The 16,832-nt window shown below is 40.3% G+C and overlaps 1 protein-coding gene across 1 annotated transcript; it reads right to left on the bottom strand.

The window, feature by feature from the left end:
* Positions 1-1,669: 1,669 nt before the first annotated feature.
* Positions 1,670-6,526, bottom strand: LOC128119465 (dnaJ homolog subfamily A member 1-like). Its single transcript, XM_052752848.1, has 2 exons — positions 6,489-6,526; positions 1,670-2,215 (listed from the first exon to the last, which is right to left on the bottom strand). The coding sequence occupies exons 1-2, from the start codon at positions 6,524-6,526 to the stop codon at positions 1,825-1,827; spliced, it is 429 nt and encodes a 142-aa protein (XP_052608808.1). The 3' UTR covers positions 1,670-1,824.
* Between the last annotated feature and the right edge of the window lie 10,306 nt (positions 6,527-16,832).

The raw sequence follows: 16,832 nt of genomic DNA, 5'->3' as shown, positions 1-16,832 counted from the left end.
TTTTAGAACTCAGTCACAGAGGAGCAGCAGCACTAGAATCATTTCTTTAGGGTGGTGGCTGGTACCTGGTTATCTCAGAACTCTGAGCGCTGGGAAGTTGCAGGCAGTCTGCTACCTGACCTGATGGAGGCCAGGATCAGAAAAGGGGACAATCTCAGACCTCAGAATATTCATCAGTTCAAACTCTCTATCTGAAACAATAGGGTGGACAATTTTAAGAAGGGAGCTGTGCTAGAAGAGCAAGAAGACGCTCTCTGTGCAGGACCAGCTTACAGAAAAAAGAAGTTCTCAGTTGCTATCAGGGACTTTAAAGACCACACTGTCTTGGCCAAGTGAACACATCCGCATTTTTTTTTTCTTTTTCTGGTCTTTCCCATCCTGGTGTCTCTTTTTGCAGAATGGTATATTAAAAACTGCTTTTCCTTCTTTGGTCTTCTTAATTTATTGAAGATGGATGGTCTTGTTTTTCACACTGAAGAGACTCTAGTGGTCCAGAAGATGCTGCTGGAGGCAAACAATGGTGGGGAAAAAACAAAGCTGTGTGGTTTTGAGGTAGACAGTGACTTCTTAGATATGGTCCCCAAAGCATAAACAATAAAACAAAACAAAACAAAAAAAAGGTCATATAACATTACCAAAAACATTCCATAAAGGAAACAAGTGAGTGAAGAGACATTTCACAAAGTCAAAGTATCTGCAGTCCACATGTCAGTAGAAGGTTAATATGCAGCTACACACAGAACTCAAACTTAACAGGAAGAAAATAAATAATCCAGTTTTAAATGCCCCAAACTTTTTTTTTTTTTTTTTTTTTTTTTTTTTTTATTTTTTTTTTTATTTTTTTTTTTAACACTTTGTAATCAGTATATTAGGAGACAGTCATACATTTCAATTAACTGCTTAAATTCTGATATCCAGATTTAAGCATGTGAACATGTGACTTTAAAACATACAACAAAGCTATTCATAATTTGCTATATACTACCAACATTAAATTGCAGTTACGTTGAAGCCTAAGTCAAATAGCAAGCCTGTAACAGACCCAAGGAACGCCTTTCCTGGATTATACATGCAAATCACTTCTTCACATACAAGGTCTCTTCACTTTAATTTGTAAATTACTTGGGCTTTGGAAGTCACTACCCAAGGGCTTATCATGGTTGAAAAGGGAAAACATGTGACCATGTTTTCTAACTGTGTGTATGTATTTATGTATATATACTTTTAAAAGATGGCACAGCAGAAGGGACTGCAATCTAGAAGAGCAAGCCCTTAAGCAGTAGCTTACGATATACTTCTTTAGGAATGTATCATTTCTATCACTAACAACAGGCGAAATTAGGTATTATGCCACCTTCTAGTAATGGCTGAGGCAATACAATGCAAAGGCATCACAATTAGTCCACTTCATACAACTAGACAGACCAACATGTCACTACTAATTGTTTTCTTTTTCTGATTACCATTAAATACAGCATTTTAATTCCACAGCTTAACAATTAAGGGTCATATAACACATACCTAGCTTGTCAGTCTAATGTACACAGCTATTATCAGTTACATAAGATATGACCTAACAGATGCTAGGGAACTTTTTAAAGTAGTTTTTTTTACAAGTATTAAACTTCATCTTGCACATTGAAGTCATCATACATACAGGGCAAACTCAGAGCTTTTATATTTGTGTTTATTCTTCATTTAACTTTTAAAACACTACTATAGTTGAATATTAAAACAAAAACAATAGCCAAGTAGTGAGCATATTATGATTACAGTCCTTCCCACATTCACTACTGCATATAGAATGACAGAGTAACTGGCCCATTAAGAGGTCTGACACTGAACGCCACCTCTGGGGTGATGTTCATCGTCCTCATATGCTTCTCCGTTATAATGCCGCCGTCTTTCCTGGTTTGGATCAAAGTCCACCAGTTCTACCTGATCCATTTCATCAGTCTCTTCTACTTCCTTCCTTTCAGGAAGGAGTTTTTCCAGCAAAGAGAGTTTATCAGGAGAGAGAAAGCCGTTTTCAGGAAAGTTCACCTTAAACTCAATGATCAGACGTCCTTTTTCATATGGCCGACGGTATATTGGCATACCTTCATTTAGCACACATTTTATATCTCCATGCTTGACAATCTGACCTGGGTGAGAGGTGATGACTATGGTTCGGTTGTCAAGAGTGGATATTGAAATGCCCCAAACTTTTAAATATCTATTCTTTACAAAAAATTTACAAATAACCAACTGTTATGAGAAAAGAAAATCTAAACAACACTGATGGAAGAAATACAAATTAAAAATCACAATGAAATATCATACCAATTACCATGGCTATAATCATACCAACAAAAGATAACAAGTGTTGACCAGAATGAGGAGGGAAGATGACATGTATACATCATTATTAGAAATGTAAATTAATGCTCATGATAAAAAACTACAAAGTTCACTAATAAAAATAAAAATTGTGCTACCATTTGGTCTAGTTGCCACTATCAAAAAGAAATGAAACGAGCGTGTCAAGAAATAGCTACACCTTATGTTTATTGCAGTTTTACTAACAATAGTCAAGAAGTATAAACTAAATAAGTGCCCATCACCTACAAAATATTGAAGAAAATGTGGCATATAAATGCACAATAGAGTACTACCCAGCCATTAACACAAATGAGATTCTGTCATCTGTGACAACTTGGAAGGAACCAAAAGACTTTATGTTAAACTAAGTAAAACAGGTTCAGAAATACAAATGTCACATGCCCACCTATGTGTGGAACTTCAAACATTGATCTCATAGCAACTGAGAGTAGAATAGTCATAACCATAATGTAGGGGAGTGTGGTGTGTTGGTGATTTGGGAAGAAAGTTTGTTAGTCAAAAGACTCAGTGGGTTATAAGAAAAAAATAAAAAGAATAAGACATGAAACTGAGAGGTGTATGTGGGAGCCAGGAACCTGAGAAGAGTTAAAGAGGAAGCATGGGGGTGTGCTATGGGATGGTCTGTATGGCAAATGTGTTGCTGATTAGTCAATAAATAAATCACTGATTTGCTGTGGGATGTTCTGTATGTCAAATGTGTTGCTGATTGGTCAATAAATAAAACACTGATTGGCCATTGGCTAGGCAGGAAGTATAGGCGGGACAAGGAGGAGAATAGAGCTGGGAAGTGGAAGGCTGAGTCAGAGAGACACTGCCAGCCGCCACGATGACAAACAGCATGTGAAGATGCCGGTAAGCCATGAGCCATGTGGCAAGGTATAGATGAATGGAAATGGATTAATTTAAGCTGTAAGAACAGTTAGCAAGAAGCCTGCCACGGCCATACAGTTTGTAACCAATATAAGTCTTTGTGTTTACTTGGTCGGGTCTGAGTGGCCATGGGACTGGCAGGTGAGAGAGATTTGTCCTGACTGTGGACCAGGCAGGAAAACTCTAGCTACAGGGGTGGGATGGAGATGTTCTAAATACAGGAGGGCCTCAAGGTGCTTACCTCTCACTGATGAACTATTTGCTACTCAGAATCAGGGAGGAGTCATTTCACTTAGCTGTGGCGACCCTAACAGGTTCTAATGGATAATTCCAGACCGGTGGTCATATAGATGCCCTAGTTAAACAGGCCACAAAACAAAAGTAGATGTCATGAATCTGGGACAGTGACTGGTAGGAATGTGGTGCATTCGTGATAAAGATGGAAGGGAGATGAGACACAGGATAAAAAGATGATCAGAATATATTACATAAATGTATGAAATTGTCAAAAAACCACAATCAATTACGTTGTTTTTTAAATAGTCGGGATGATAGCACACTTGTAATTCCAGTATAGGAGCGGTGGCAGTATGAGCATCCCTGGGATTCACTGGTCAGCCAGTCTAGCCTAATTGGTAACCTCCAGGGTAATGACAGATTCTTTCTCAAAGGAGGAAGACAGTGCTCCTGGGTGTACACTGGGCTTGTCTTCTGGTCTCCAATGAACATGCATGTATGTGCCCATGCACCTCTACACATGTACCTACTCTGTATCTACATACCTGTATGTACTCTGCACCTTCACACACACACACACACACACACACACACACACACACACACACACACACACACCCCTGACATAAAATGAGGAGAATGTGCTTAAAAGCCATCTGTTACTATCATCTCCTGAGATGCACATGAAATAGTTCAGCATAGAAGGGCATGCTGGCTTCTTATAGTTTCCACTCTTATGATCGGATATAATCAATATGGATGACACCCCACTTTACTTTTCCTATTTGAAATGTTTGTTGTCTAGAGAGTATATAGGGAAAATACGACAACTGATAAGCTAATAATTTTATTCTAATTTCTTTATTATATGGTGACAGAATTGTGTTCTTATACTCATACTTCTAAGTAACCATTGATGTTACAGTTTATTCTAAAACTACTCACAAACATACACAGACACAGACATACATACAACACTGAGCAAATGTCATCTTTAACTTACTAGTGAAGTATCATGCCTTCCAAGTTATTCTCATTTGTATCTGAATTGATACAAAGCCTAGCATAAAATTGCTATAGGCTCTTCAAATGTAAGGTAGGTTTTTTGCTGTTGTTGTTGTTGCTTTCCATTAAGACACACCCAAACCCTCTAGCTTACATGGTCCCCACAACAATGCTATACAGTGAGTAGAGTCAAAGGCTCCATTTTTGGGTTATGTTAATTGGGCTACAGAGCCCAAATATAGTTCCTTAGAAATGATATCACAAAGCTAAGGTCTAACTTGCCTGAACCTGTAACTCCTTAAATCTTAACGAGATACTTGCAGCATCCTCACTTCATCACTGTCCTTAAAGAAATTAAAACTTTTCAGTAAATAAGAAGCTTGCAGGACCAAAAGGCCAACTGCCTGAGAGATTCAAAGCAGAAAGAGAAATTCAGTGTTTGTAGCCTATAAAGATGGCAGGAGCAAGCCCTGGAGATTGCTTCAAACAGAATCGTTGACATGGCATTCTGTTTATTGTTTCCTTGGCTTTCTCCTTCTGGGAAAACACCATTCTGTTATAGATGGCCTGGAATCTGATTCTTGATGTGTAGGGCTCTACCCTGGTGATTATAATCACTATTGGTATTAAATGAGGGAGTGGAAAATTAGTTGGATTTCTTGCTTCTCCTCCAGTTAAGTTTTATATTTGAGGAGAATCCAGCCTATCAGGCTGTCCTTGGGGGAAAATGAAATGAACAATTGCCCCAGGATAGCATTGCAAGCCCCAATTTTGTCAAGTCTCATTTCTCCATTCTAAGAAGAAAAGCACTTAAAATGAAAACCCACATCTCCTAGGCAACCCAACAAACATCTGCATAAGGAGCAGGCCACATGTCTCTCACTTGGCATTCCAGGGATGGGGGCTTTACTAACAAGAGCAGTGAAGTCCCTCAGCTCTTGAGCACTTGAGTGCAAGGCTGAGTGCCAAGGGCTGCAGCATCCTTCACCCAATGTTAGCTGTAAGTGGAACTCCTGTGAAATGTGTGTGTGTGTGTGTGTGTGTGTGTGTGTGTGTGTGTGTGTGTGTGTGTGTATTGGGGGGGGGGGAGCTCTGCTGTTCTCCAGTAGGATATTGCACACCATAGGTATAAAATTTCACTCATTCCTGGAAGCAATTCTAAATAACATGGGAATGGTAAACATTTATGGGATGATAATTAGGTGTGAGGTGTTCGGAAACCTATGTTACATAAATTATATAATTTGGTCTTCACAATGATTCTGTAAGATTGGAATGATTATCACTTATACGTTCACTCCACGCAAATGAGAAAACTGGAGTCTTTACATTATTCAATTGCACTGGAGTGATGGAGCACTGATGTTTCTCAAAGTTCCTGCCAAATGAGAAAAGGTCTTCTCAATCTAATCAAAATCATTGCTCATCTCTTCCATTCCCTGCTCACCATGTCTTACTTTTGGAAAGGGAGATGGGAGCTCCTACAGTTGAATATGAAGGAAGGGCAACATCTTTCTCGGCTCCCTTCAAAACATCTTCCCAGGTCTGTATTGACAATATGATGCATTTTAACACTGTGTTTTCTTCTATCAGCCATTAAATTCTCGTTACACCTTCTGAAAATACACGCAGGGAAGCATAGGCTGTGATCCTAGGTCTCAGGAGGCTGAGGCAAGTGAGTTTGAGGTCACTCTGGGCTTTATAACAAGAAGTGTGGAGGAAGAGAAAGGAAGGGAGGAAAGAAGGGGAAGGGAAGGGGAAAACAAGGAAGGGAAGGGAAAGAAGAAAGAAAGAGGAAGAACTAAGGGTGGCAAAGTGTGCCAACATTTGACAGTAGGCACATGTTGAATTTCAGCATAAGAATGTGACCAGATATTCCAAATATCTTCCTCTAAGGCACTAGGAGGGTGTGGTGCAGAAGAGCCAAGAAAGGGACTGGCAGTGACCTTGCAGAAGCTGACTCTTGTCTTCCAGATCCACTCTGCTCAGTTTACCGTACATTTATGAACTGCTGAGCCAAAACAGACAACATTGCTTAGGTGTGAAAAAGTAACCAGCCTCCGATCTGCCGAAATGCACAATAAATGTGTCTTGCCTTTAAAGGCCATTACTATTAACTTAGCTTCTCTTTGAAGGCTTTTCCCACAGGTGAAAGGCAATAAGGATGGACAAATGCAAATCTGTGCCTGCATACAGAAAAGGCACCCAGAGAGGAGTTGTAGTAGATCAAGAGGGACTTCGTGTGAACCTGCTGAGTAAGAACTCGAGAAGCATCCTGCTGTTTCCTTCTGAAGACACTGTTATTTCCAGTGGTGAGTAAATAGAACAAAACACCTAAAAGAGACTTATAATAAAATGGTCTTGCTTTCCTGTGGTCTGTGTAGGAGCATTCAGATATATACTAATGTGAATGGAAAGGGATGAATAAAATCAACAGCAGGATTCCTCATGGTCTCATTTCATGTGTGTTCATGTGGATTTATGTGCATGTGTGTGCACATGCATGCAGAGGTCAGAGGTCAACCTCTGAGTCATCCTCAAAGGTCATCCACCTTCATTCTTTTCATTACAATTTTTCTTTGTTCTTGAGAGTTTCATGCACATATACAATGAAATAGGATCACATCCACTCCATAATTCTTTCCTCCAACTATCCCATATCCTCTCCAATATGCTCCCCCTTCCATCACATCTTTCTTTTTGTTCCATTTTTGATAACCTACTGCCTCAGTTACTTTTCTATTGCTGTGTGTGGTGGTGGTGGCGGGGGAGACCACCATGGCCAAAGAGAATTATAAAAGAAAGCAATTAACTGGGCTTATGGTTTTAGAGAGTGAGAGTCTCAAATGGCAGAGCAAAGGCATGGTGGCAGGAACTGCTGAGAGATCACATCTTAGTCCACAAGCAGGAAACAGAAGGAGACATTGGGAACAGTAACAGTCTTTTTGAACTTCAGAGCCTGCCTCTGTGACACACTTTCTCTAACAAAGCCACATCTTATAATCCTTCCCAAAAAGTTATGTCAATGGAGACCACATATTCAAACTTACGAACCTATGGGGACCATTTTCATTCAAACCATGCTACTCTCTAAGTTCAATTAGTGAGGCCCCTTTGTGCATGGGTATAGGGCCACCATTGAAACATGGGAAATATACCAGTGGGAAAACCTGCAAAAAGGAACCATTTTCCTTTCTTCAGCAGCTATTAAGTATCAGTAGCTATTCATTAATTGGTGAGAATATGATGTGTCTCTCTAAATTATTCTATTATTAATAAAAACTTGGGAGCAGAAATAGGGATAAAAACCTGATAAATCCAAAGAGCAGCAGAAGAATGATCGGCTGATTCTACTGTCCATGTTTCCCAGATCAAAAATCCTAGAATCTCTAAATCCTTCCCTACTGCTTCCTGTGCACCTCTCCATCTGACTCCCTGGGTCCTCCAACTTCTCTATGGCTAATTCTGGTCAGCTAAGTGTTGACAAGGTTTAACTTTATTGACATTCTGGGAGTGTCAGTACAAACAAATCTCCTACAACAAGAACATGCTACCACCTCATCCATCTATGCTGGAATTTCTGCTTGCTTGATCTTTTACAGGTAATGACAATGTTGGGAGTGTATAGGTGTAGTAATCCAGCAGAGAGCACCACAGAATGCTCCTCCCCACCCCCAGCTCTTACATTATTTCTGCTTTCTCTTCTACAGTCTTCCCTGAGCCTTAGTAAGTGTGTGGAGGTTGATAAAGATGATCTACCTAGAGCTAAGCACTCCATCTCCCCTTCCCAGCACTTTGATCAATCATGCATCTCTGCATTGACTGCTGCACACTACAAAAAGAAGTTTCAATATCTAAGCTTCTCTGGCAAAGGTTAAGAGCAGCCCAGATCTGTGGATGGTTTTTGTTATTGTTGTTTTTGAGACAGGGTCTCTCTATGTGGTCCTGGCTGTCTTGCTGTCTTAGAACTTATAGACCTGGATGGCCTCTAACCCATAGAGTTCCTTCTGCTCCTGTCTCCCAAGTACTGGGGATAAAAGGCATGTGCCACCATACCTAGCCCTATGGGTATTTTAGTCATGTTTCTGTTGATGTGGTAAAACGTCTTGACCAAAAGCAAATTACTGAAGAAAGAGTTTATCATGGTTTATGATTCTGGGGGGTAGGGGTGGTCTATAATGGTGGGAGAGATACAGAAGCAGGTATTTGTAGTGGGTAGCCATTCCAGCTTTGACCTGGAAGCTCCAACCCCCACTGAGGCTTCGGTAATGGTCACGCCTACAAGGCGGGGCTGAGAGAGGACACTGAAGACCCAGGTTCCAGATGCGAGGGCTCTCTTAGTTCCTGGACCCTGGACACTGGAGGTAGACCAAGCAGAGTTCTCCAGAGAATACCGCTGGACTGCATCAGGCCTTTCCCAGACTTTGTAAACTATCCCTTCACTTGTAAGTTACCCCACAAAATAAACCTCCCTTTTAACTACGTGGAGTGGCCTTAATAATAACAACTTCAAACAGCACCACTGACTCAGAACCGAGTGTTCCATTACATGAGCTTATGGGGGGGGGGGGGGGGTTCATTTCTCATTCAAGTTACCACAATGGGCGTAGACATAAATAGTTAGAAGACATTTAACAACATGGCCATTTAAAAAAATAATGTCGGTTTCTATAGTAGTGACTGTGGCTGCTCTAGCTAGCCATGGGCTCTTGATCAGGATTAAAATACAAGGTATTGATTCTTTTCTGTGGAGCAGGCCTGAAATCCAAGAAGAAAGTAGTTAGTTACCACATTACAGTTATAACATTATTGCACCAGCGGGGGACACCTTGCTCATCAGGTTAGTGTTGCGGCATTTAAAGTCCAATGTTAATATAAGACCATTTTGCTGCCTTTTCTCTCCCATCTCTGCCAAATGGTTGGTATCTTCAGAAATATACCCTATCATGGTGGGTAACTAAGGACACCTTATTTTTGACAAGCTCTATCTTTGAGTAGGGTAGGCTTGCTGACCGATGAGCTCTAGGCATCTGTATATCACTACCTCCCCAGTGCTTGGGTTACATGCGTGGGATACCACACTCAGTTCTTTATACATGGCTTTTGTAGGCACTTTACCAATTGGGCTATCTCACCAGTCTTTGCCTTTTCTACTTATCTTTTTCTTCTTCCTTTGACAAATATATAATAAATGTGGAGATATAGCCGCTCCATGTTCAATATTGACATGATCATTAGACTAACATCATCAGCTAGACTCATAACATTTCTTTTGTTGGCTTGGATCTTAGTGTATTATTTAGTGAGTGTCCAGATGAGTCAGTTAATCTTTAGGGCTAGTAGTTCCAGACTCCCTTGCGTCTGCTAATTTGATTTCATCTAATCCCCATGCCCATCTGGTTGAGGTTCCAGCTGCATACAGCTCAATCTAGTATGTGAAGGGCAAAATGAATGCACATATATTTTAAAGCATCACCACAGAGAATCGGCATGTTCTGTGATCTGTCTGGGTTGAAGGAGCCAGTGGTAAAAATATAGTCTTGTACCACCACTGGGATTCATAGATCTGTGTGAGGAATCAGATAGACCCCGATGGCAACCAGACTGCAGGGACAAAAGGCTTTGAGGCAAAGCATCAGCTGAAGGAGGAAAGCATATTAGGTCAGCAATAGAAATGTACTTCTCTTCAACTTCGTCCTTTCATGCACTGAAGCTGTGCCTGAGTGTCCTCCATTTCAGCCACTGAGGGTGACTCTTGAGAGGAGAGATGAGTGTAAACCTTAACAACTATATTCTTGGGAGCAGTGGAAAACTCCTGTGCTGAGAGACACCTATGGCAACAATGGGCTTCACACATGCATGAAAAACTGAGATGCTGGGGAAGAGGGTGGATGTCAAGCCAGGGATAGATAAGCAAGAAATAACTGCAGAGAAGATGCCATGATTTCTGAACAAATACATGAGCAAAGATATCCTGTGCCTGTGAAGAAAGTGTGTAGAGGGTTGGGGAGTGCAAAGTGAGAGGGTCGGTGCCTTAGTTAGGGTTTCTATTGCTGTGAAGAGACACCATGACCATGGCAACTCATAAAGAAAAACATTTCACTGGGGCTGGCTTACAGTTCAGAGGTTCAGTCTACTGTCGTCATGGTGGGAAGCATGGTGTCACATAGGAAGACATGGTGCTGGAGAGGTAGCTGAGAGTTTTACATCTAAATCTGAAGGCAGTAGGAAGAGACTGTGAGACACCGGGCCCAGCTTCTGAAACCTCAAAGCCCACCCCCACAGTGACTCACATCCTCCAACAAGGCCATGCCTACTCCAACAAGGCCACACCTCCTAACAGTGCCACTCCCTATGGGCCTATTGGGGTCCTTTTTATTCAAACCACCACACTCAGCCTCACCCACCTGAAGCAGGTGTAAAAGACATCAAATGGAGTATGCCAAGGCTAATACATTGGCAAGTATAGCTTAGGAACAGCTTGGTGTCCCAATTTCCATCTCCTCTGTACACCTCTCTTGAGAGTTCCAGGAACAATCCCATGCGTCCTTGTTATTCTGCAGGGGGTCAGGCATTATCAGTACTGTGGACATAGGGTCTTACAACCACAGGAATCTGATGAACCTGATGCAGGACTCATTAGCTGTTGAGTTTGGGAGGATATTAAGAGTATAGTTATATATAAATATCCACACATAAAGGAATATATATGACATTTCACATGCAATACAAATGTCTTTACTTAATATGAGCTTCAGCTAAAACAAAGGCTAATATTTTCTCTACAACATAAACACAGAGATTTGAGAAACAATAATTCATACATATACATAAATATAAAATAGAACCACTTTCTTCTGCAAATACATCACGCACACGAGGAAAGCAAACACTTGTATTTATTAAGTAGAAAACAACAGTGGTTATTTTTCCCTCTGAAGGCCTTCATAGAGCGATTCTCACAGTGTTGAGATGGAGAATTGTGTTTCTGGCACTCCCACACCAACACTCTAGGTGACGACATGGCTTTAGGTCCTTCTGTCAAATAGCTCCCAACCATATGGTGCAAGCAAAATAGAACTATTTCCATTTCAATGACAAGGAGACAAAAACTGACAAGCACATTCCCAGTCTAACTAGACAGTTCTTTGGCTTGAATCCTATCTGGGGCAGAAACATGAACTCCTGGGTTTGCTTCCAGTTACAGGCTTGGAGCCCCAAGGGATGCTAATTCTTCCCAGCGGGTTACTTCTTGACTACACTGTTGTTATGTGTAGTGAAGGCTTGGGAGCTTCCTCTACCACCTATGCCTGTCTTCCATTTGTGATTGGGGGTGTCTTGAGAAAAGCTGGGAAGTTGAGCCCCAGCTTCTCCTGCCCCTGTGGTGAGATAACCACCTCATTAAACCAAAACTCGAAGGTCATTTTATTATGAAGAGTCAGATCCAAAGATTGACTTGCCCATTTCTCACCTCCCTTCCCGCTGCTTATCCCTTTGTATTCACTAATGGTCTTTCTCCGTGTTATATAATCCTGTCATGGGTATAAAAATATCATCCCTAGGCTGCTCATGTGGTCTAAATCATTCAGCCGTTAGCAGTGACAGGGCAGCTGTATGAACAAACCACACTGGAGGCAGGAGGACAGCTGTCCCCTTCGCCACTCATTGTCACTGAGCTAAGAAATGCTGAGATTTTAATAAGATCATAAAGCAGAGTGACATGGTCTGGCATGAAAGGAAGTTTTCATTAGCATTCTGAATGCCTGGGATAATAAATTAGAGCAATTGAGCAGAAATGGGCAATTTGATAATTCAACATTTTTCAACACCAGCCCAAGCAGCTGGACCCAGAGCAGCGCTGCTGACTTCTCCCCATGCGTCCAGCTTGCAGGGCACAGGTGAAAGAGCAGCAATTGCTTTCTCCCACTTGGGCTCTTGGAACGAGAGGCTGGGACAGTTTCGTACATGTCGGGTGAGTGTGAATTGATGATCCGGAGGAGGAGGTACTCAAACATCTTTTCAGCAGAAAGTTTGACTGGCTGGCTTTCTTTTCCTGTAACTGCTGCATGCTTATTGTTAATACCAGTTCAGAGCAACATGAAGGGAGACCTCACGTGCACAACACCTTACACTGCAGGCATGGGCTGTCCTTTTGCTTTTCTGTAGAAACTTGAACAGCATGAGACTAAACTTCAATTTATTTACTCTAGCTAAGGGTACAATTTTCCCAGACAGTTGTCAAATTTTATATTATATACATGCATACACATACACAGGTACAAATTGATTCAATAGGAAGGCTAAGCATTCATGGAATTTTGTATTTCACACAGGATCATTTGAACTACTATGGCATTCTTATGAATGTTATATTTTGAGCGTCCTGCTTCTTTTTATTGTTCTCCCACTAGAAATATGAAATTCAAAATAATTCCAGAACTCAGTCACTGCCTATTCTCCCCTAGTAAAACACATCTGGACATAGTGACATAGAATGTTTCACCAACAACATTAGAGTACACATGCTTTTCAGTCACTCTGAAATATTTACCAGAATAGAATATGCACTGAGCTGAAAACCACACATGACCCCATCACCTCATGCCAGGTGATAGCTTCCATTTGTCTCGCCTTGGATGCTATCCTTAATGCTTCTTACGATATGCCCTGGACTCAAACTGAGGTGTTACGTCACAGGTCAGTAAAGGGACAGTAATGAATATTTAAATCTTTACAGGCAAATGGGTTGCTGTTGCAATGATGCAGCTTTATTATTGTTGTGTGACTACAGCTATTGGTGATGAGAAAATGAATGAGTACGGGTGTGTTTTAGTGAAAGTTGTTCTACAGACACAAGCTGTAAGCCATGTGCCAATATGTAGAGTATGGCAAAGATTTTCCTTTCATTTCACAATGGTTCAGTCAACAGGGAGCATTAGCAAAACATGAATGGGAATGAGGGAAGGTCAGGGTATGTACTCCTGAATACCTCCAAGGTCCTTGCGCCTGGCTGTGTCTCTAAATCAAAGGCTCATCCCCAGACAGATCCATTCCATGCAGCATTTGCTGCTTCTGGATCCTTCTAACTACCTTCTCCTGCATCCTTTCAGGCCTAAGAATAGACTAACAAACAATAAAATCTATTTCTGTTCAAATTTCCAAAGACAATAGATCTCTGTATCTTCTTGGTTCCCTATGTTATACTCAGATTAGAGCATCCTGTACCAACCAGACCTTCCTCATACCATATTAACACAGAAGCTAGAACTATTATGCTAAAATTGGTGACTGTACATCACTGCTCCCAGCAACAAAGCCTGGCCTTTTCTCTTGCAGCCAATGGTAAAGTTCTAACAATGACATATAAGAATTCATCAGTTGCTCTGTATGAACCATTACTTTTCAATTTCTGTTTTCCACACTCATTCGATATCTTTGGCTGGAACACAACAGATGTGGTCTTGCCTCAGTCTGAGCACTATCTGGAGTCCCACCCCCAAGCTCTCAATATCCAGAGAGCTCAGAATGCTGCAGTTACTTCTCTCTTCTTCTTCTTCTTCTTCTTCTTCTTCTTCTTCTTCTTCTTCTTCTTCTTCTTCTTCTTCCTCCTCCTCCTCCTCCTCCTCCTCCTCCTCCTCCTCCTCCTCCTCCTCCTTCTCCTCTTCCTTCTTATTCCTTTCTTCTAACATTCGCCTTATCTGTTCATCTTTACCCCCAGGTCAGTGAGCCATCTTTGAATGCCCAATTACAATTAAATATCTCCTTCTTCATTCCTGAGTCTTCCTCTGCAGCTCAATTCTATTTCATAGGATAGTTGGTATACTTTATGAAAAATACATGGGATCAGAAACCTTTAGAATTTCCGCTGAGGAATATTTGAATGCACATGGCAAAATGCCTTGGGGGATGGGACCTGAATCCAAACATGAAATTCATTTAGTTTTCTCATATATACAGCTTGAAGTAATGCTATCCAGTGTCTTTGGTGTACCTGTATATTTTTACATCAACATATAGGTAAGTGTGAGATGTTTTACTTGTGGCATGGAATTTTCCACTGAAGCTTAAACTGGGAAACATCAGCCTTTGGATAGGAGATGCTCATCCTGTATTTACTCTAGTCTAACTTGCCTGTTTATGGTTCATTGTCTCTCTTTGCTACAGTGTAAGCTCCGTGATGAAAGGGAGTTTTGACACCTGTGTGCTGTGACATAGCCTCAGCATCTGACACCTGGACCTCTAGGAGAGGTCCCCACACTTCCTTAGTAAAAGAACATTTGTAATTTGGGAAAGGCACTTTGGACTTAAGAGTTTGAGGCCAGGCAGTGGTGGCGCATGCCTTTAATCCCAGCAGAGCCAGGAGGATCTCTGTGAGTTCGAGGCCAGCCTGGGCTACAGAGTGAGTTCCAGGAAAGGCGCAAAGCTACACAGAGAAACCCTGTCTCGAAAAATAAAAAAAAAAAAAAAAAAGAGTTTGAGGAGTTGATCTGGAATCCAGGTTCTAGGCCATTTTCTCCATCCTTTCTTTCTCCTATCTGTCCTATTTTCCCTCCGATAGCCCATCAAACGAATGTTTTCAGAGTTACCTAAGGAATATTATAGAAATGTAAAATTGAAAAATAAATCTCTTCAGTCTTCCAAAATGATTTTTAACATCCAATGATCCTTTCTAACATGAGATGAGAACTATTTGTATACCTTATATTTTGATTATTGCTTTCTCATGGTAGAAATGGCTTATTAAAAAGAAATGAACAATGAATACATATAGAAAAAGCAATACAAAAATTAATATTTTAGTCTAAGATACTATCATCTGCATTTTGAAAATCAACCTTTTATTTACATTTCTTACCTATCTGTCTGCCTAAGCATACTTCTCATCAAAGACTCTCTTTCTCTCTCATGATAAATTCTGTTTCTATCATTGGACCTACTGAAAAATAAATGAAAATTTAGCTTCTATAACCAGAATATTAACTGGTCCATGATATCTATTTAATTACAACTTTTTTTCAATTTGTTTCATATTTAAGGCTTAGATTCCAATTTTTAATTATTTTTCCTAAAGGAAATAGTACAACTTGCATTTTCTTTCAAAGTTGACATGTAATGGTGATTTTAAAATAAAAATAAAAGTTTTCTAAATTCTGAACACTCGTTTCTGGTATTTTATCAAAATGCTATTTAATATTTATTAGTATGTAATTTAATATATTCCTTGTGTTTATAACTCATGAAAACCCAAAGCAAGTTTATAAATTAAATATAAAATAACACTGCAAAATCAATAAAACTCAAAACAATACCATTAATTTAAATAATATGATACACAATGCTATTTTGAGTGAATGTAATTTGTAATGTTTGGTTTAATGATTAAACAATGCAACCTCAAGTCTGGACCTGTATTTAATCTTTTTCAATATTTTTGCTTCAGTAATACAGAAAATATTAATTTTTAATAATGTTTTATAAATCAGTATTAATAACTTTAAAGTCATGTCAACTAGTTCCAGCTAATTGGACCACAACACTTAATCAAAACAGCTACCAATCAATTCCTGATTGCAACTTTTAATGAACTTTCATGCTGGAAAGTTGTCTTGCTTAATTAAAGATTCCAGCAATCTTAGCATTTGCTATAGCATCCACATCTATTTACAAACAAAGCTTGCTGGCATCAGTGGCTAGCATTAGTTACCATTTCAGTTCTGTTGTGTTACTGCCACTGCCCCGTGTACAGAGAATAACTCAGCTAAGTACCACATGGCAATCTGCCTGTGGCTACAACAGCCTGTGTGGCTTCCATTGCATGAAGTGCCAGGTCATTTGATGACTCCAGTTTTGTGACCCCATCTACTTCTTAAAGTGAGAAACTACCTTATGAGGTGTTTTGTGACATCATTTGGTTACCATGTGGATTGAGTGTACCTACACATAGCTTGACTTTTAAAGCTACATTATCACGTGGTTACGTCATGGAATTTTGAATTAGGTTAAAGTAATTATCACATTTTCCTAGCTATTTCTCTTGCCCCAAGGATGGGAATCCTAGCTTCTGATTCAGCAGCTCAGGTAAAGTAAGTTTTAGGATCCAGTTGGTCTTGGGCTCACGCAACAACTGCACAGGTTTATAAGCTGGGTAAACTTGAGTAATTCACTTCCCCTCTCTGCTAAAGTCTGAAGTGCAAACACCTCCCCAGGGTCTCCCTGTTAAGTGCATATTCCCTAGTGTGGATCTATTTGGAGATGGTGGAGCCTTTAGGAGATGAGGCATAATGAAAAGCCTTCCTGTGACTTAGAACATGCTCTCGAAGAGGACTGTGGAACTCCAT

This window comes from Peromyscus californicus, unplaced genomic scaffold (genome assembly GCF_007827085.1).
Source record: "Peromyscus californicus insignis strain IS unplaced genomic scaffold, ASM782708v3 Scaffold_23__1_contigs__length_62951481, whole genome shotgun sequence".
Taxonomy (NCBI): domain Eukaryota; kingdom Metazoa; phylum Chordata; class Mammalia; order Rodentia; family Cricetidae; genus Peromyscus; species Peromyscus californicus.
This window is presented reverse-complemented; position numbering and strand designations above follow the sequence as displayed.